A 21,935-nucleotide genomic window follows, 5' to 3' on the forward strand; every position below is an offset into this window, starting at 1 on the left:
TCACAATATACTACTTAGCTTACAGTAAGGGTTAAAAGAAATGAACTCTGCCAAGCCCATGTTAAGTACCAATGACATATTACAAGCCTGAGTTATTTAAATATTTGCTTCCCTTCATTTCCTGAGGAAATTTGTAGCATCTTCCTTTTGTCTCTGTTCTGGGCCTTTTCTTGGCTTCTGGTGACTCTGATCTAATCTGTTCAGGACATGGATGCAACTACAAATGATCATACTAAGTGAAGAAGTCAGAAAGAGAGAGACGAATACCATATGATATCACTTATATGTGGAATCTAAGATATGGCACAAATGAACCTATCTACAAAACAAAAACAGACTCACTGACATAGAGAACAGACTTGTGGTTGCCAAGGGGGAGAGGAGATGGTGGAGGGATGAAGTGGGAGTTTGAAGTTAGTAGGTGCAAACTATTACATACAGAATGGATAAACAACAAGGTCCTACTGTATAGCACAGGGAACTATATTCAGTATCCTGGGATAAACCATAATGGAAAAGAATATAAAAAAGAATGCCTATATGTGTATAACTGAGTCACTTTGCTGTACAGCAGAAATTAACACATTGTAAATCAACTATACTTCAATGAAAAAAAATTTTTTTTTAAATCTGTTCAGGAATGCTAATTTTAAAAGAAAGGTGTTAATTAACCTATTTTATACTGTTACTTTGTGAGTACTAATTGCTCTTAATTTCTTTTCCTTCATCTTGTTCCTAACTTACCAAAGGCTTTTAATTCCTGGTTAATGATTTCTCCACTGCCTTCTTAAAGGGAGCATATTCTTTTTCTTCCAAACCTTGTAAAGCTGCCAAATGAAATAGATGATGCTCTGAGTAAATTTACCCAGGTTTGTTTAATGTAATTTAGGTAGGACAATTATTTATTTGTGTTTTCAAATCAGAAAAAGGATTGATTAAACAAAAATAAGGATTGTCATCCGTTGTTGAACCCACAAACAATAAAAACAAATAAAATATTGGTTAATGCACACTACTTCTAAAGCAGTATAATAGTATTTGTCATACTTTTATAATTAATTAGATTTTCATCTGTATTATTTAATGTGTTAGGTTGAACCATATAAAATTGCCAGTCTTCAACAGTTTCCAACTTATAAAAATGGAAATTTTTTGTAGTTTTAACTTAGCATGTGATTTTAGAGGCTCTTAAATTCACTTAGAGTTTTTGTTACTTTAAAATTCACCTTCATAGTAGCTATTTTTCATACAGACAGATACATATTGAATGTATATCCCCTTAATCTGAAATTTCTCTTTAAAACTAATGTGCAATTAGATGAATTTCAAATGACAGGAGTAATTATGATGCTTGGTGAAAAAAGCAGGATACAGATTATGTATTGCTAGTGTAACTAAGCTATGTTATAAAGCAAGAAATATGCAAAACATTACTGTATTGTTAACTGTTCTTTATATTTGAAGATACAAGGTACATTATTATTTAGAAATTTATATACTTAAATCAGTTCTATTGATGTATAACTTACTTACAGTTACATTCTCCAATTTAAGTGTATGATTTGATGCATTTTGACAAATGTGTACATTACCACCACCACAATCAAGATATAGAACATTTCCATCACTGTAAAAAAGTTCCCTAGTGGCCCTTTGCAGTCTCTTCCCACCCTACCCAGCCTCTAGTGATCACTGATTTTTCTGTCACAGTAGTTGTTTGTTTGTTTTTTGTTTTGTTTTGTTTTATTTATTTTTTGGCTGTGTTGCGTCTTTGTTGCTGCGCACGGGCTTTTCTCTAGTTGTGGCGAGCAGGGGCTACTCTTCGTTGCGGAGCACGGGCTCTAGGCACGCGGGCTTTAGTTGTTGTGTCACAGTAGTTTTGCCTGTTTAGACTTTTAAATAAATGGAATCATACAGAATGTAGTTTTTTGTGTCTGGCTTTGTATTGTAAATATTTTAACTTTTCTGTGTATTATGATGTTTTGACCTCTCTGGCTGGGGGAGACTGCCCCTCCCTGGGCTCTTCGATTCTTAGATATGGCAAAGGACCAGCCTGAGCAGGCCTTGGATCTGCAAGACCAGAGCCCTCCCTCCTCTCTCTGCCCTTTCAGCCCAGGAGGCCATCTTCCTCTGCCTGAGTCATCCCAGGGCTGGGTGCCAGGCAACTGGGGACCACTCCAGAGCCCAGAGCCCACGGAGGTTATTCACACTAGCTGATCCTAAAGTGCTACCCTTGCCCTGCCTTGCCCGTCCTGAGGAAACCCCAATAAAGGCCGTGGCCTAAGCACTCCCCTCACTCCTGTCATCTGCCTCCTGACCACCCTAGTGTCTTCCCCATGTGACCCTGCATGGTGAGTCCTGCCTGTCTCTAGGAGTTGTAAGTATAATAAACTTTGTTTTTTCCTGAGCCTGTCCTCTGTCTCCTCGTGGCTGCGCCTGACTTGCCATCTCATAAAAGAACACAAAACAGGCTTTCACGTAGCATGTCCATGCACTGTATGAATAGTCTCCCTTTTTATTGCTAAGTAGTATGCTGTTATGTGCATATACCCAATTTGTTAATCCACTCACCAGTTGATGGACATTTGGATCATTCCCAGGTTTTGGCTAGTATGGATAACACCGCTGTGAACATTTGCATACAAGTCTTCGTGTGGACTTAAGTTTTCCTCTGTCTTGAGTAAATACCTAGGAGTAGGATTCCTGAGTCAAGTTGCCAGGCTGTTTTCAAGTGGCTGTATGTACTATTTTACATTCTCACCAGCAATGTATGAGAGTTCCAGCTGACACCGTTTGATATTGTCATTCTTTTAAAGTTTATCCATTCTAGTGGTTATATAGTGATATCTCATTCTGGTTTTAAGTTGCATTTCACCGATGACCAGTGATGGGGGCATCTTTACATGTGCTTGTTGGTCATTCCCGTATCTCTCTTTCTTTTGTAATAGACTTTTTTTTTTTTTTTAATTTTATTGGATTCTAGTTGATTTACAATGTTGTGTTAGTTTCAAGTGTACATAGACTTTAATTCTTAGACTAGTGTAAGGTACAGCAAAATTGAGGGGAAATTACAGAGATTTCCCATATACTCCTGCCCTACACATGCATAACCTCCCGCATTCTCAGTATTCCTCACCAGAGTGGGATGTTTGTTAAAATTGATGAGCCTACATGGACACTTCATTATCACCCAGAGTCCATCATTTACATTAGGGTTCATCCTTGCTGTTGTATGTTCTGTGGGTTTGGACACATATGTATTTATAAGTATCCACCATTATAATATCATACATAATATTTCCACTGCCTTGAAAATCCTCTATGCTCTATGTATTCACCCCCTTCCCCCCCAACCACTGATCTTTTTATCATCTCTATAATTTTGCCTTTTCCAGAGTGCCGTATAGTTAGAATCATACACTATGTAGCCTTTTCAGATTGGCTTCTTTCACTTAGTCATATATATTTAAGTTTCCTCCATGTCTTTTCATGGCTTAATAGCTCATTTCTTTTTAACGCTGAATAATATTACATTGTCCAAATGTACCACAGTTTATTTATCCATTCACCTACTGAAGGGCATCTTGGTTGTTTCCAAGTTTTGACAGTTATGAATAAAGCTGCTATAGACATCTGTGTGCGTAGTTTTGTGTGGGCATAAGTTTTCAGCTCCTTTGGGTAAATACCAATGAGCACGATTGCTGGATGACATGGTAAGAGCGTGTTTGGAAGACTGCCAAACTGTCTTCCAAAGCAGCTAGACCTTTTTTGCCTTTCCACTAACAGTGAATGAGAGCTTCTGTTGCTCAGTATCTTTACCAGCATTTGGTATTGTTAGTGTTCTGGATTTTGGCCATAGGTGTGTAGTGGTATCTCATTTTAATTTCCGTTTCCTTGATGACATGTGATTTGGAGCATCTTTTTATATGCCTGTTTACTATCTGTATATCTTCCTTGATGGGTATCTTATTAGATACCCATTTTAAAACCAGGTTTGTTTTCATATTGTTGAGTTATAAGAGTTCTTTGTATATTTCAGATAACAGTCCTTTGTCAGATATGTGTTCTGTAAGTATTTTCTCCCGATCAGTGACTTGTCTTTTCATTCTCTTGACAGTATCTTTCACAGAGCTTAATGAAGTCCAGATTATCAATTCTTTCTTTCATGGATCCTGCCTTTGGTGTTGGCATCTACAAGGTCATTACCAAATCCAAGGTCATCTAGATCTTCTCCTATATTATCTTCTAGGAGTTTTATAGTTTTGTTTTGTTTTTTTTTATAATGTGGATGTCTAGGCCAGCACCATTTGTTGAAAAGACTGTCTTTGCTCCATTTCATTTCGGTTATTAGGAACCTGTGTCCTTTCTTTTTTTTTTCTTAGCCTGGCTAGAGGCTTATTGAATTTATTGATCTTTTTAAAGAACCAACTTTTGACTTCATTGATTTTTCTCTGTTGATTTCCTGATTGCAATTTTTATTATTTCTTTTCTTCTGTTTGTTTTGGATTTAATTTGCTCTTTTAGCTTCCTGAGGTGGAAGCTTAGATGATAGATTTTAGATCTTTCTTTTCTTTTTTTCTTTTTTTTTTTTTTAAATGTTGTGGAGTGTCACGTACAGGGAAGTGTAGATTGTAGGAAAGCTCAGTGTTGTGTTTTTTTGTTTGTTTATTTATTTATTTATTTATGGCTGTGTTGGGTCTTCGTTTATGTGCGAGGGCTTTCTCTAATTGTGGCAAGTGGGGGCCACTCTTCATCGCGGTGCGCGGGCCTCTCACTATCGCGGCCTCTCTTGTCGCGGAGCACAGGCTCCAGACGCGCAGGCTCAGTAATTGTGGCTCACGGGCCCAGTTGCTCCGCAGCATGTGGGATCTTCCCAGACCAGGGCTCGAACCCGTGTCCCCTGCATTGGCAGGCGGATTCTCAACCACTGCGCCACCAGGGAAGCCCTAGATCTTTCTTTTCTAATGTATTTATTCAATGCTATAAATTTCCCTCAAGCACTGCTTTCACTACACACATTTTAACAAGTTGTATTTTCATTTTCATTTAGTTAAAAATATTGCTTAGGACTTCCCTGGTGGCGCAGTGGTTAAGAATCTGCCTGCCAATGCAGGGGACACGGGTTCGAGCCCTGGCCTGGGAAGATCCCACATGCCGTGGAGCAAGTAAACCCATGCGCCACAACTGCTGAGCCTGTGCTCTAGAGCCCACGAGCCACAACTACTAAGCTCGTGTGCCACAGCTACTGAAGCCCGCGCGCCTAGAGCCCGTGCTCCACAACAAGAGAAGCCACCACAATGAGAAACCCGCGCACCGCAGCAAAGAGTAGCCCCCACTCGCCGCAACTAGCAGAAAGCCCACACGCAGCAACGAAGACCCAGTGCAGCCAAAAATAAATAAATAAATTTATTTTTTAAGAAAATATTGCTTAATTTCTCTTGAGATTTCTTCTTTGACCCATGTGTTATTTAGAAATGTATTGTTTAATCTCCAAGTATTTGAGGATTTTCCAGTTCTCTTTCTGTTACTGATTTCAAGTTTAATTCCCTGTGGTGTAAGAGCAGATGTTGTATGATTTTTATTCTTTAAAATTTGTTAACATGTATTTTACGGCCCAGAACACGGTCTGTCTTGGTGAATATTCCATGTGAGCTTGAGAGGAATGTGTATTCTGCTGTTGTTGGATGAATAGTTTATAGATGTCAATTAGAGCCAGTTGATTGATGGTATTGTGAGTTCAACTATGTCTTTACTGATTTTCTGCCAGCTGGATCTATCCATTCTGATAGAGGGTTGTTGAAGTTTCCATCTCTAGTAGAGGATTCATCCATTTCTCCTTGCAGCTCTATCAGTTTTTGCCTCATGTAGTTTGATGCTCTGTTGTTAGGTACAAACATTAAGGATTGTTAAGTCTTCTTGGAAGATTGTCATCTTTAGCATTGTGTAATTATTCCCGATAACTTGCCTTGGTTTGAAGTCAGCTGTGTCTGAAATAAGTATTTCACTCCACTCCTTCTTGCTTGCTTGGTTTCTTAAGACAAGTTGGATGTAATTCTTATCAATAGGTAAGGTGTATCTTTTTCTAGCTTCTTTGAGGATTTTTTCTTTATCTTTGGATTTCCTGTGTTTTAAAAATCACACGCCTAGGTGTAGTTTTCTGGGCATTTTTTCTGCTCAGTGTTCTCTTAGCTTCCTGGATCTGTGGTCTGTGTCTGACATTAATTTGGGGGAATTCTCAGTCATTGTTTCAGATTCTTCTGTTCTTTTCTCTTTCTTTTCCTTCTAGATTTCCATTACACATATTTTATACCTTTTGTAGTTGTCCCACAGTTCCTGGATATTGTATTCTGGTTGTTTTCCTTTTTTTTTTAAATCAACATTTTAAAAAATATATATATTTATTTATTTGGTTGAGCTGGGTCTTAGTTGAGGCAGGCGGGCTCCTTAGTTGCGGCTCACCAGCTCCTTAGTTGCAGCACTTGGGCTCCTTAGTTGCGGCATGCATATGGGATCTAGTTCCCTGAATAGGGATTGAATCCGGGCCCCCTGCATTGGCAGGTGGACTCTTAACCACTGTGCCACCAGAGTAGCCCTGGCTTGCATTATTTTTGATGAGAAGTCTGATATTAAATATTTATCTTTATTCTTTTGAACAAAAAGTCACTCTACCCTCTCCCTGCTTTTAAGATTTTCTTTTTATCTCTACCTTTCCGTAATTTGATTATAAGGTGCCTTAGTATGTTTTTTGTTTTAATTTTTATTTTATATTGGAGTAGAGTTGATTAACAATGTTGTGTTAGTTTCAGGTGTACAGCAACGTGATTCAGTTATACATATAGATATATCTATTCTTTTTCAAATTCTTTTCCCATTTAGGTTATTGCCGAGTATTGAGCAGAGTTCCCTTGTGCTATACAGTAGGTCCTTGTTGGCTATCTGTTTTAAATATATAGTATGGTTTTCTTTATGTTTCTTCTGTGTGGAGTTCATTGAACTTCTTGTATATGTGTTTATAGTTTTTATCAGTTTGGGAAAAATTTTGACCTTTTTTCCAAATATTTTTGTCCCCCTTTTGCCCCTTTTCTGAAACCCCAGTTATGTGTACTGCTTGATATTGTCCCATTGGTCACTAGTGCTGCGTTTTATTTTTTTGGTCTTTTTCTCCCCCCCCCCCCCCCCCCCCCCCCCCCGTGTGCTTTATTTCAGGTGGTTGTTTTGCTGTGTCTTCAAGTTCACACATCTTTTCTTTTGCAGAGTCTAGTATGCTGTTAATCCCATCTGTGAATTTTTTATTTTAGATATTATAATTTTCATGTCTAGAAGTTCCATTTGGTTAGTTTTTTTTTTTTTTTTTTTTTTTAGATTTTTAGAAATTTCATGTAATGTCTGAAACATTTATATTAACATATTTCCATACATATTTCCATACAAATACAAATATAAGATTTTTAGAAATTTCATGTAATGTCTGAAACATTTATATTAACATATTTCCATACAAATAACCCAATGAAAGTTTAGTATTAGTTGTTTTGTTTGTTTTTTTATACTGCAGGTTCTTATTAGGCATCAGTTTTATACACATCAGTGTATACATGTCAATCCCAATCGCCCAATTCAGCACATCACCATCCCCACCTCATCGCAGTTTTCCCCCCTTGGTGTCCATATGTCCATTCTCTACATCTGTGTCTCAACTTCTGCCCTGCAAACTGGCTCATCTGTACCATTTTTCTACGTTCCACATACATGCATTAACATACGATATTTGTTTTTCTCTTTCTGACTTACTTCACTCTGTATGACAGTCTCTAGATCCATCCACTTCTCAACAAATGACTCAATTTCGTTCCTTTTTATGGCTGAATAATATTCCATCGTATATATGTACCACAACTTCTTTATCCATTCGTCTGTTGATGGGCATTTAGGTTGCTTCCATGACCTGGCTATTGTAAATAGTGCTGCAATGAACATTCGGGTGCACGTGTCTTTTTGAATTACGGTTTTCTCTGGGTATATGCCCAGTAGTGGGATTGCTGGGTCATATGGTAATTCTATTTTTAGTTTTTTAAGGAACCTCCATATTGTTCTCCATAGTGGCTGTATCAATTTACATTCCCACCAACAGTGCAAGAGGGTTCCCTTTTCTCCACACCCTCTCCAGCATTTGTTGTTTGTAGATTTTCTGATGATGCCCATTCTAACAGGAGTGAGGTGATACCTCATTGTAGTTTTGATTTGCATTTCTCTAATAATTAGTGATGTTGAGCATCTTTTCATGTGCTTCGTGGCCGTCTGTATGTCTTCTTTGGAGAAATGTCTATTTAGGTCTTCTGCCCATTTTTGGATTGGGGTGTTTGTTTCTTTGATATTGAGCTGAATGAGCTGTTTATATATTTTGGAGATTAATCCTTTGTCCGTTGATTCATTTGCAAATATTTTCTCCCATTCTGAGGGTTGTCTTTTCGTCTTGTTTATGGTTTCCTTTGCTGTGCAAAAGCTTTGAAGTTTCATTAGGTCCCACTTGTTTATTTTTGTTTTTATTTCCATTACTCTAGGAGGTGGATCGAAAAAGATCTTGCTGTGATTTATGTCAAAGAGTGTTCTTCCTATGTTTTCCTCTAAGAGTTTTATAGTGTCCAGTCTTATATTTAGGTCTCTAATCCATTTTGAGTTTATTTTTGTGTATGGTGTTAGGGAGTATTCTAATTTCATTCTTTTACATGTGGCTGTCCAGTTTTCCCAGCACCACTTATTGAAGAGACTGTCTTTTCTCCATTGTATATCTTTGCCTCCTTTGTCATAGATTAGTTGACCATAGGTGCGTGGGTTAATCTCTGGGCTTTCTATCTTGTTCCATTGATCTATGTTTCTGTTTTTGTGCCAGTACCATATTGTCTTGATTACTGTAGCTTTGTAGTATAGTCTGAAGTCAGGGAGTCTGATTCCTCCAGCTCCATTTTTTTGCCTCAAGACTGCTTTGGCTATTCGGGGTCTTTTGTGTCTCCATACAAATTTTAAGATGATTTGTTCTAGCTCCGTAAAAAATGCCATTGGTAATTTGATAGGGATTGCATTGAATCTGTAGATTGCTTTGGGTAGTATACTCATTTTCACAATGTTGATTCTTCCAATCCAAGAACATGGTATATCTCTCCATCTGTTGGTATCATCTTTAATTTCTTTCATCAGTGTCTTATAGTTTTCTGCATACAGGTCTTTTGTCTCCCTAGGTAGGTTTATTCCTAGGTATTTTATTCTTTTTGTTGCAATGGTAAATGGGAGTGTTTCCATAATTTCTCTTTCAGATTTTTCATCATTAGTGTATAGGCATGCAAGAGATTTCTGTGCATTAATTTTGTAACCTGCAACTTTACCATATTCATTAATTAGCTCTAGCAGTTTTCTGGTGGCAGTTTTAGGATTCTCTATGTATAGTATCATGTCATCGGCAAACAGTGACAGTTTTACTTCTTCTTTTCCAATTTGTATTCCTTTTATTTCTTTTTCTTCTCTGATTGCCGTGGCTAGGACTTCCAGAACTATGTTGAATAATAGTGGTGAGAGTGGACATCCTTGTCTCGTTCCTGATCTTAGAGGAAATGCTTTCAGTTTTTCACCATTGAGAATGATGTTTGCTGTGGGTTTGTCATATATGGCCTTTATTATGTTGAGGTAGGTTCCCTCTATGCCCACTTTCTGGAGAGTTTTTATCATAAATGGGTGTTGAATTTTGTCAAAAGCTTTTTCTGCATCTATTGAGATGATCATATGGTTTTTATTCTTCAATTTGTTAATATGGTGTATCACATTGATTGATTTGCGTATATTGAAGAATCCTTGCATCCCTGGGATAAATCCCACTTGATCGTGGTGTATGATCCTTTTAATGTGTTGTTGGATTCTGTTTGCTAGTATTTTGTTGAGGAGTTTTGCATCTATATTCATCAGTGATATTGGTCTGTAATTTTCTTTTTTTGTAGTGTCTTTGTCTGGTTTTGGTATCAGGGTGATGGTGGCCTCATAGAATGAGTTTGGGAGAGTTCCTTCCTCTGCAATTTTTTGGAAGAGTTTGAGAAGGATGGGTGTTAGCTCTTCTCTAAATGTTTGATAGAATTCACCTGTGAAGCCATCTGGTCCTGGACTTTTGTTTGTTGGAAGATTTTTAATCACAGTTTCAATTTCATTACTTGTGATTGGTCTGTTGATATTTTCTGTTTCTTCCTGATTCAGTCTTGGAAGGTTATACCTTTCTAAGAATTTGTCCATTTCTTCCAGGTTGTCCATTTTATTGGCATAAAGTTGCTTGTAGTAGTCTCTTAGGATGTTTTGTATTTCTGCGGTGTCTGTTGTAACTTCTCCTTTTTCATTTCTGATTTTATTGATTTGAGTCCTCTCCCTCTTTTTCTTGATGAGTCTGGCTAATGGCTTATCAATTTTGTTTATCTTCTCAAAGAACCAACTTTTAGTTTTATTGATCTTTGCTATTGTTTTCTTTGTTTCTATTTCATTTATTTCTGCTCTGATCTTTATGATTTCTTTCCTTCTGCTAACTTTGGGTTTTGTTTGTTCTTCTTTCTCTAGTTTCTTTAGGTGTAAAGTTAGATTGTTTACTTGAGATTTTTCTTGTTTCTTTAGGTAGGCTTGTATAGCTATAAACTTCCCTCTTAGAACCGCTTTTGCTGCATCCCATAGGTTTTGGGTCATCGTGTTTTCATTGTCATTTGTCTCTAGGTATTTTTTTATTTCCTGTTTGATTTCTTCAGTGATCTCTTGGTTATTTAGTAACGTATTGTTTAGCCTCCATGTGTTTGTCTTTTTTACGTTTTTTTCCCTGTAATTGATTTTTAATCTCATAGCGTTGTGGTCAGAAAAGATGCTTGATATGATTTCAATTTTCTTAAATTTACTGAGGCTTGATTTGTGACCCAAGATGTGATCTATCCTGGAGAATGTTCCGTGTGCACTTGAGAAGAACGTGTAATCTGCCGTTTTTGGATGGAATGTCCTATATATATCAATTAAATCTATCTGGTCTATTGTGTCATTTAAAGCTTCTGTTTCCTTATTGATTTTCATTTTGGATGATCTGTCCATTGGTGTAAGTGAGGTGTTAAAGTCCCCCACTATTATTGTGTTACTGTCGATTTCCTCTTTTATAGCTGTTAGCAGTTGCCTTATGTATTGAGGTGCTCCTATGTTGGGTGCATATATATTTATAATTGTTATATCTTCTTCTTGGATTGATCCCTGGATCATTATGTAGTGTCCTTCCTTGTCTCTTGTAACATTCTTTATTTTAAAGTCTATTTTATCTGATATGAGTATAGCTACTCCAGCTTTCTTTTGATTTCCATTTGCATGGAATATCTTTTTCCATCCCCTCACTTTCAGTCTGTATGTGTCCCTAGGTCTGAAGTGGGTCTCTTGTAGACAGCATATATATGGGTCTTGTTTTTGTATCCATTCAGCCAGTCTATGTCTTTTGGTTGGGGCATTTAATCCATTCACGTTTAAGGTAATTATCGATATGTATGTTCCTATGACCATTTTCTTAATTGTTTTGGGTTTGTTTTTGTAGGTCCTTTTCTTCTCTTGTGTTTCCCACTTAGAGAAGTTCCTTTAGCATTTGTTGTAGAGCTGGTTTGGTGGTGCTGAATTCTCTTAGCTTTTGCTTGTCTGTAAAGCTTTTGATTTCTCCATCAAATCTAAATGAGATCCTTGCTGGGTAGAGTAATCTTGGTTGTAGGTTCTTCCCTTTCATCACTTTAAGTATTTCATGCCACTCCCTTCTGGCTTGCAGAGTTTCTGCTGAGAAATCAGCTGTTAACCTTATGGGGGTTCCCTTGTATGTTATTTGTCGTTTTTCCCTTGATGCTTTCAATAATTTTTCTTTGTCTTTAATTTTTGCCACTTTGATTACTATGTGTCTCGGCGTGTTTCTCCTTGGGTTTATTCTGTATGGGACTCTCTGCGCTTCCTGGACTTGGGTGGCTATTTCCTTTCCCATGTTAGGGAAGTTTTCGACTATAATCTCTTCAAATATTTTCTCTGGTCCTTTCTCTCTCTCTTCTCCTTCTGGGACCCCTATAATGCGAATGTTGTTGCGTTTAATGTTGTCCCAGAGGTCTCTTAGGCTGTCTTCATTTCTTTTTATTCTTTTTTCTTTAGTCTGTTCCGCAGCAGTGAATTCCACCATTCTGTCTTCCAGGTCACTTATCCGTTCTTCTGCCTCAGTTATTCTGCTATTGATTCCTTCTAGTGTAGTTTTCATTTCAGTTATTGTATTGGTCATCTCTGTTTGTTTGTTCTTTAATTCTTCTAGGTCTTTGTTAATCATTTCTTGCATCTTCTCAATCTTTGCCTCCATTCTTATTCCGAGGTCCTGGATCATCTTCACTATCATTATTCTGAATTCTTTTTCTGGAAGGTTGCCTATCTCCACTTCATTTAGTTGTTTTTCTGGGGTTTTTTCTTGTTCCTTCATCTGGTACATAGCCCTCTGCCTTTTCATCTTCTCTGTCTTTCTGTAACTGTGGTTTTTGGTCCACAGGCTGCAGGATTGTAGTTTTTCTTGCTTCTGTTGTCTGCCCTCTCCCATTTGGTTAGTTTTTATATCTTCCCTCTTGCTCTTCATCATGTCCATGTTTGTTATGGAGCATATTTCTAATAGCTGTTTTGATGTCCTCATCTCCTAATTCCATCATCTCTCTTATTTCTTGGTCTGTTTCTAGTGATTGATTTTTAAATCCTGGTTGTGAGTCATTTTCCTGCTTTTTTATTTTTATTTTTTATTTTATTTATTATTTTTGGCTGCATTGGGTCATTGTTGCTATGTGTGGGCTTTTTCTAGTTGCGGCGAGCAGGAGCTTCTCTTCATTGCGGTGTGTGGGCTTCTCATCACGGTGGCTTCTCTTGTTGCGGAGCATGGGCTCTAGGCGCACGGGCTTCAGTAGTTGTGGCACACGGGCTTAGTTGCTCTGCAGCATGTGGGATCTTCCCAGACCAGGGCTTGAATCCATGTCCCCTGCGTTGGCAGGTGGATTCTTAACCACTGTGCCACCAGGGAAGCCCTCCTGCTTCTTTCAATGTCTGGTAGTTTTGGACTGGATGCTGGACATTGCATATCTTATGTTTGGGGGTGCTGCATTTCATTGTATTCCTTTAAAGGGTGTTGAACTTTGTTTTGATGGTTACTTGAGTTACTTGTGATGAGTTGGATCCTTTCAAATCTTGCTTTTAAGCTTTATTAGGGTAGATACAGAACAGGCTCTAGCCCATTACAAAGCAGTATCCTTTCCAGGACTCCACTAGATGCCCCTTTTATTAACAGGGTCTTTCTGCTCTGGCTAGTAGATCCACAAACTAGTCCCAGCTGTCTGGAATCCAGGAATTGTTCAGCTTACTGCTTTCTGAGAGTTCTTTCCCTAGCCTCCACCCCACACATGTAGATCATTCTGCAGAATATTCCAGCGACCTCCTCTGCAGGTGCCCAGAATTCTCTCCGTATGCAGCTCCTTCCTCTTATATTTTGCTCTTCACATTCTTACTGCCTCAGCCTCTCTGAACTCCAGTCTCTGTCTCATCAATTCAGCAAGATTATTGGGTTCTGTTTTAGTTTCCTTTCCCTGCTTTGCAGCTTGGGAATTTCCTTCAGGCAGTAAGCTCTGGCAGTTATAGGGCTCACCTTGTTTTTCTCTCTGAGATCATAGGTCTTCACTGCAGTTGTCCAGTGTCTGAAAAATTGTTTCATATATTTTGTCCAGTTTCCTAGTTTATGGTGGAAGGGCAATTTCCTTACTAGTTAATCCTTCATATGCTGAAGCAGAAGTCCTGTATAAATTTTATACTTTGCAAACTTTTTAGAATAATCAGAAGAAATAAAGTCTGTCCTTTTACCTTTTAACCAGTTCACTCCATCTTCATACTCCCTCTTCTGGATTTGTATTTGCTATAGAAGAAATTGATTTCATGTTCTGTTGAAACTTTAATGCAATATATATTCTTAAGTTATTTGCAAGTGAGTGCATCTCAAAATACAGGTTCATGCTAGATTTTAGAATTTCTTTTAATATGGTGTGTGGGGGGTATATATGCATGTTTTTACTGTTGTTTATTATCTAATTTCTGTCCCAAAGCTAAATGACCTTCATTCTAAGCACACTGCAGGTGAGACCTCTCTCTCTTACTCTCTTTCCACATACATACAGCACTAAAATCATTGGAGAGGCTAAGTGGCTTTTTGTTTAAGTTGCTTTGGGCTATTGATACAATTCTTGTTATTGTCACTTGTAACTTAACTCAATATTTGTTTGCTACTCTTATCTTTTTCACTTGAGTAATGCTTAACTGTAAAAACGTATAACCACATAAACAGTGTTTGACTTGCCTGATTCCCCCCTCCAGGTGGTATAGCTGTATGCTGGGAAAGAAATGCAGCCTGGCTCCTCTGAAGGAAGAACTTCGAATACAAGGGGTAAGGCTTTGTCATTACTATTCTGGTGTATCCACTTTTGATGGTACTTGGAATATAGATAGAACTGTCCTTTATACCTAAAAGCTCTAAATGTGTTTTTTGTTTGTTTATTTTTTAATGTTGTAATTTTGGGGCTAAAGGGAACTTTTTATAAATTATTAAAATAAGGCCTTCTATGACCGATAAGAAAAGATGGGGAAAACAGGATGAGTAGAATGTCAGAGAGAAACCAGACATCAAAAAACCTGGTGTCTGCCTACCACTGACCCCACATCTGACTCCATTATAACTGCAGAAACTGAAGCTAAGGGGCTTGTTCCAGGTCACACATCTAGTTATCAACGAACAGCTGAAACGAGAATGATCTTCAGTCCGGTGTGCGATCTTTACCCCCCTATGGTGTGACCCACACAAGTTCAGCCCCTTGCTTTTGTTTTGAAAAGCAGGTGACAAATACATACTTCCCCAACTCCCCTCCCAGTTTATGGTGTTTGGGCATGAATAGGCAGGAGCAGGGTGACTTTTCAGAGAAGGGGGTCAGATGTGGGTTCAGCGGTAGAACCAAGTTTCTGATTTCAGTTTTCTCTCTGACATTCTACTCATCCTATTTTCCCCACAACACCTTTTCTTTGTTAAAATTGTAACAGCTAGAAAGTAGTTCTGTTTTCTTTCCTAAAATCTGGTAGACAAAAGGGAGACTAGATAGGTGTGTCTAGCTAGGCCTTAGAGGCTCTCTTTCCTAAACAGAAGAAAACAAAAGAACATTTGAATCATTTTACCAGTGGTTCTCTGAAGGGCTGTGTTTTGAGTGTTTCATATATTGGACCTTCAGGCCAGAACTATAAATTCTCTCTTGTGTTTTATGGCAGGAAGAAAGCCCACAACTTTGTTGAGAGGTAATTTATTCATTGATTATTAGGCAGCTGTGCGTAACTGTTTTTGGATGGTAGTGTTTGTTAACTGATAAAAAGAACGACCAACATATAATTTAACATGAGGCAGGAGCCAGAAACATAGAATTACTAGAATGATGAGATGCTGTGTTTGCTGGTTTCAGGTTCCTAAAGTCACCTACACTGAATTCTGCCAAGGTCGGACAATGAGGTGGGCTTTGGCTTGGAGTTTTTATGATGATGTAACAGTACCAGTAAGTAGAGACCTTCCTGTAGCTTCTCTGAATTCCAGCACATGGTGGGTTTTAGTAGGTCATAAATGAACTAAATCTGTACTGTCCTGTTTTCCTGAAGTTTGCCCCAAATGCTTATGTCAGAATGGAAAGTGGAGGGGCTGCAATGGGGAAATGAGGAGATGTTGGTCAAAGGTTATACTTCCAGTTGTAAGATGAATAAGTTCTTGGGATCTAATGTATGGCGTGGTGACTGTAGTTAACAATACTGTATTATATACCTTAAAGTTGCTAACAGAATAGATCTTGTGTTCTCACCACACAAAAAAAGTAATTATGTGAAGTGATTGAGGTGTTAACTAACCTTATTTGGTAGTCATTTCACGATATTTGTGCAACAGATCATCACAATTGTACACCTTAAACTTACACAATGATATATGCCATTTGTACCTCAATGAAGCTGTAGAAAAAAAAAAAAAAGAATGGAAAGTGGTTGTAAACCAGACATGGTCCTGGAAGGCTGACTGTGGTGACTGTGGAACCTTTCTCTGTGAGTTTGTGCAACTCATTGATTCTTACTCAGCAGACATAAATGAATTGGAAATGCATCTTTTAGCAATTAAAAAATTCAGGTACAAAAACTTTGTGGGTATGATTATTCTGTTAGATATTCCTCAAGCACTGAAATTGAAGTCTGTTTATTTTCTCTTAACACTGCTGTTTTCCTAGAGTAGCTATCTCCTGGGGTTCCTGGTGGATGTAGAAATTACCATTTGGGGTTGCAGGCTTTTGATGTGTAAAACTTAGAGATCATTCCAGTGAAGGGTTCTGTTTCGGCTTTAAGATTAGCACTGGAATACTGATCAGTTTTTTGTTTTTTTTTTTAAATGAGGTTCAGTTTATTCTTTTTTTTAAATTAATTTATTTATTTATTTTTGGCTGTGTTGGGTCTCCGTTTCTGTGCGAGGGCTTTCTCTAGTTGCGGCGAGCGGGGGCTACTCTTCATCGCGGTGCGCGAGCCTCTCACTGTCGCGGCCTCTTCCGTTGCGGAGCACAGGCTCCAGACGCGCAGGCTCAGTAATTGTGACTCACGGGCCCAGCCGCTCCGCGGCATGTGGGATCTTCCCAGACCAGGGCTCGAACCCGTGTCCCCTGCACTGGCAGGCAGATTCTCAACCACTGCGCCACCAGGGAAGCCCACTGATCAGTTTTGAAGCTGGGTGATAGTTCATTACCCTATTTTGTCTACTTTGCATGTGCTTGAGCTTGAACATTCTTCCGTAATAGAATGTTTTAAAACATGATTTGTTCCACAAAATTCTCTTTGTCCTCTGTGCTGCTATATGCAAAAGAAAAATGTTTCTGAACTGGTTAGACCGAATAATTTTTCTGGGCCGTGCTAAGAGGTGGTAATAGAATAGCATCTGTTTGTTCTCACATTTCCCTTGGAAGAATGATTGACTTACTGTTACCTGGAGCCGTCCGCCTTAACGTTCATGCACACGTTGCTCAGCGTGGGCTGCTTCTTCCCACAGTATTTACGGAGGCCTAAATACCTGGTATTCAGGTATTTAGGTACCTGGTACCTTGCCATCTCTAATCCCCTGTCCACACCACAGGCTTTTTCTGGGTGCTCCTCTCCCAAGGTCTTGGCCACGCTTGGTCTCCAGAGCCTCTCTTAAATGTTGCTGTGTCTATGAGGCTCTTTCCTTCTCTCATAGGGCAGAGGAGTAGAGACATGTGCAGAAGTACAAGGGGATGATTTGCAGATGTTTCTGAATACATGAGCTCAGATTTGAAACTGAGCCTTTCCTTCCTGTGCTCTGCAGCTAGGTGTGCTGCTGTACTGAAATAAGTTTCCCAGTCAAGTGTGATTGGCCTGCCTGATGGAAGCCTAGACTTGCCTCTGTGCCATGCAGTAGGGTATCTAGAGGTTTGTGTTTGAAATTCTCACCGGTTAAAAAAGATGGTTCTGCTTTTTTGACCTCCCTGAGGGATTATCCTTTCTGTTGTCTTCTAGAACAACACTAGGGCTTTCCCACCAAATGGTTAAAATCATTAATAATGTCCTAGCTTATCCCTGTGCAGACACTAACAGCTGCAGGAAAATGGAACTGCACCTGTTTTCAAATGCTTTCTGTTTAACCTGCTTTCTGCACTTGCTGGTACCGCAGGCAGAAGAGCTGGTAATGAGCTCTGGCACTCTTCAGGCCATCTCAGGGACCAGCGTCACCCTTGCCCTCTTGGATTAGTAGCTATTTCAAATCAGAGTATCAAAGAGCACTATGTTTCTGGGTAGCAAAATCAGCTTACTTTCCTTGCTCCCTCCCTCCCTGTCTTTTAGGCTGTCCTTGAGCCCTGTTCATAGTTTCAGCCATCAAAGAATGCCTCTTGCTAAGGGCCTCAGGTTTCTCCCATGCCAGAGTACTCATCCCTCCCCACCACTACCCCCAACCCAAAGTTGTTAATAATGCATTCCCAAGTGTTCCATTAGGTACACTTAAACTGCTACAGGGAAATTGGCAATTTCTGATTTGTGGTAACCCAGCAACAGTTTCTTAGCACTGGTGCCCTTGATCAGCATCTGCTTTCCCAGGGGTAGTCCCAAGGCACTCGGGACGTTTTTAGTGGTCTGTCCTCTTGGTTCTCCTTCCCTCTACCTGGACCTCTCCCACTCCTTGCTTTTTGAAATGGTCACCTCATTTCCTCCTCTTGCTCCTGTCAGTGGCAGGGAGGGAGGAGGATATGCTGCTTTAGGTGAGGAGAGGAAGCCAAGGGCTAGAGCTAGTTAAGCAGAAATATTGACCTACTTCCCCATCCCACCCCCACTCCCGCCTTTTTAGGGTAAATGTGCAAGTTACTATGGCAACTAATGTTTTCACTTATCTCAGGCCTACTGATTCGTTTCTGTTGGTGCTGAATGCTGAAAAATTCTAATTCACTTCTGATTCAGGTGCCCACACTAAGCCCATTGCTCTTGTCTGGATTTATTTTAACAGCAAAAAGACGAGTCCTAGTGTTGATAGAATTTTGTACATTCATTTCTGACTGATGACAAATATAAGGAAGCATATTGTAAGGACGGTTCTTTACAGAACTTTAACAAGCCACTTATAATGCCTCTTTTTGCGAGCTTCTCCTCTAGTTGCTCAAGGCATTATTTTAGGTTTGCTGTGCTTTGCTTTCAGAAGTTTGACACTTGGTAAAAGAAAAAGGGAAAATGATGTAGCCGTAGTAAATTGTGCACTCTTGGTCTGAGCATTGCCCAGGAACTCTGGTTTTAAAAAATGACCTCCCTGGGTTCAAGACGTTTCCTTTGAGCCTGGGTCTTTCCTGTCTAGGGAGTAATAACTAGAGGGCTTTTTGGAGAACAAATGGAGGGAACAGGTCAGATTAATTACGTAACCTTGTTAGTGTCCGAGTGGGGCTCTTCTGATAGTGCTCCACGTACTATTCCACAGCTTCTCAAACTAATTCTAGACAGAGGAGGGATTCCGTGTTGGTGCCCAGGGGGTGACATTTGGGGGCAGATGTAAGGCTGGTACTTCAGGGTTCTCTCTCATTTTAAACAGAGCTGATCTGCTTTTGTCAGTATTATGTATTAATTTTATTTATTGAAAGGATTCTGCTGTTAAGACACGGTTAGAAAACCAGTACTATACCAGACTGTATATTGTGCTATAAAACATGTGATGGTTAGGGAGCTGAGCTCTTGACCAAAACCAAAGCTAAGGCTCCTCCTCTTAATTACTTTTCTTATTAAGTGTGATGTTCATTGTGATAATACTGAAGGAATAAGATACCATTTTCTGTACCTTACGGTGATTAGTTTTATGGGGGAGCAAAACATGTGAAGTATTGATAGAAAATTTTATATATGAGTAAGTAATGAAATGAATGGTAGGGACCAGAATGGTGTGGACTTAGGGAGTTCAGAAAAGGAAATGGTTCAGGCTGGGCTAGTGTGAGAGGACTTCACGGAGGAGGAATTGTCAGTGTCTGACTCATAGTTGGTGCTTGATAAGTATTTGTTGAATGTTAAAAGGAATGATGTAGGACTTCTACTAAGGAGCAGCATTGCAAGCAGGACATTAGTAGGTATAGTAGATTTAATGCAGTGGATATAGTGCTTTAAATTGTGATGTGAATGCTTCACACACATTATGTCATTTTATTTAAACCTGACAACAGTCGAGTACGTGGCATTATCCCCACTTACTAGATGAGGAAATTGGAGGCTCTAAAAAGTCAGGTTGGAGCCCAGATTAATCTGATTTCACAGCCTAAGCTCCTACTCACTGTACTGCCAAAGGACTGCCTTTTATTCCAGCCTAGCCATGTATTAACCTACTCAGGCAACCCTTCATCATCTTGCTTATAGGCCATCCCAACAGCCTTCCATGTAACAGTCACTTGGATTCATCCTAAACTCACCATTCAAAGAATGTATAGCTCCTCAGTGGCTCCTTGGGCCTCCCAAATCTGTCTTTGACTTTCCCTTCCATCCTAATTGCTCCCTGTTTTCCTGACTGTACTGTCTTCTACGATATTAGAAGTCCACGGTCTTCTCATGATGCCAGAGTCATAACTGACTTTGTACAGCCTTTGCTCACCGCCCTTTCTCTGATCCTTCCTGTGAACTTCCCTCCACTGCAGCCCAGCTCAATTCCAGCTTCTGCATAAAGCCTTCTTAACCATGCAGCCCATAGAAATCTCTCTGGACTTATCTCTTTCAGTCATTTGTATTCTGCATGAACTTGCTTGTGACCTAGTAGTTTGTATTGGTATTCTGTTTAACTGTGGCATGGTGGATAACACCAAAACTATTGCATAGTGTATAGAAAAAGCCTTTTGTGTGCTGGCCCCTGTCTAGCTTTATGTTGAGCAGGTTACTTTTCTAAGTTTCAGTTTCCTCATCTATAAGATGGGGGTAATAATAGTACCTACCACATAGGGTTTTGAGGATTAAATATAATTAACACAGTGCCTGGTATATAGTAAATGCTCAGTAAAATATATTGTATTGTCATTCCCCACCATTCCTTCTCACCCACCTCCATATTTGATGCCCCAGTAATATTGAGCTTCTGCTCTCTGATCCCTTTCCAAGAGATTCCTCTCTGACCATCAGACTCTCATCTATCAAGTTAGTTCAGATACTGCCACCTGTGAAGTTTGCCCTCACTCTTCCTAAATTGATATTAGGATCCTGCTCCTGTGTTCACTATTCTTTGTCCATATTGTGTCTTCTATGTGGCATCAACCTAGTATAGTGTCTGGTCCTCAAATAATAATTATTAAATGAATGAAAATGAAGGAATAAATGATGTGGTACAGTGATTCTTAGACATTTCCACTGAAGTATCAGCTATAGGAGGAAATGTTTTCTGACAAATCCCTGGGCATCAAGGTGACAATAAAGAATTTCCCAGGAAGCACTCTGTACTCATGAAGTCTCTTCTTTTCTCTTTAATATGCATTTGAATTTTGTATTCTATTCCATAATATATATCTTTGTTTTTAGTTTTTGAAGTTAAATAATTTTAATATTGAGTCGATTGACAGTCTAGGAAGACACCTAGTATTTACCTTTCAATCACCCACTTTAACTGTTGACAGCTCATGGCTATTCTTGTTTCATCTGTATTCCATATACTCCTTCCCCCTGCCCTGACAATTCTGAAACAAATCTCAGACAGTATATTATCCATAACCATTTTCATATTTATCTGTAAAAGGTGAAGATTCTTTAAAAAAAAAAATAACCATAATAATTCATAATTCCTTCATGTTGGCTGTATAGTTGATCAAATTTTTCTTACTGTCTCAAATGTTTTAAAGTTTGTCAAACTATAGTCTTACTAATAAGTTTTATGTGTTGCAGTTGATTGATATATCCTTTGAATTGCTTTTAGTCTGTTTGCCCACCCCCTCTTTCCCCCTTCTCTCACCCACTCCCTTGTAATTTATTTGTTAAAGAAACTGGGATATTTGTCCTATAGAGTTTTTTTACATCTGGATTTTTCTGAGTGCATCTCCGTGGTGTTAACATGTTCCTCAGACCCTGTCTTTCCTGTAAATTGGCAGTTAGAGCCAGAGACGTGATCAGATATTATACAGTCTTGATCGGGGGAGGGGGGAGACTGCTTTCTAGGTGGTGTGTGGTATGCTTCAGAACTTCCATCAGGAGGCACATAATGTTTGCTTTTGTCTTCTTGCAATGTGAGCAGTCACTGATGATCATTGCCTGGATCCATTAATTCATTTAGAGTTGCAGAATGTTGATATTCCAATTCTATTATTCCTTCTTTATTTATTGCTAAAGTA

At 39.0% G+C, this 21,935-nt stretch overlaps 1 protein-coding gene across 5 annotated transcripts in view; it reads left to right on the plus strand.

Moving 5' to 3' along the window:
- METTL16 (methyltransferase 16, RNA N6-adenosine) overlaps positions 1–21,935 on the plus strand; it is a 68,313-nt gene that overhangs the window by 35,289 nt on the left and 11,089 nt on the right. For 3 of the 5 annotated variants that reach the window (XM_007177462.2, XM_057536156.1, XM_057536157.1), the window contains 2 exons: positions 14,410–14,479; positions 15,537–15,626. In XM_007177462.2, the coding sequence (XP_007177524.1) occupies positions 14,410–14,479; positions 15,537–15,626 (160 nt within the window). The remainder of the gene's footprint in view (positions 1–14,409; positions 14,480–15,536; positions 15,627–21,935) is intronic. The other 2 variants (XM_028165270.2, XM_007177463.2) reach the window with 2 other exon arrangements.

This window comes from Balaenoptera acutorostrata, chromosome 20 (genome assembly GCF_949987535.1).
Source record: "Balaenoptera acutorostrata chromosome 20, mBalAcu1.1, whole genome shotgun sequence".
Taxonomy (NCBI): Eukaryota; Metazoa; Chordata; class Mammalia; order Artiodactyla; family Balaenopteridae; genus Balaenoptera; species Balaenoptera acutorostrata.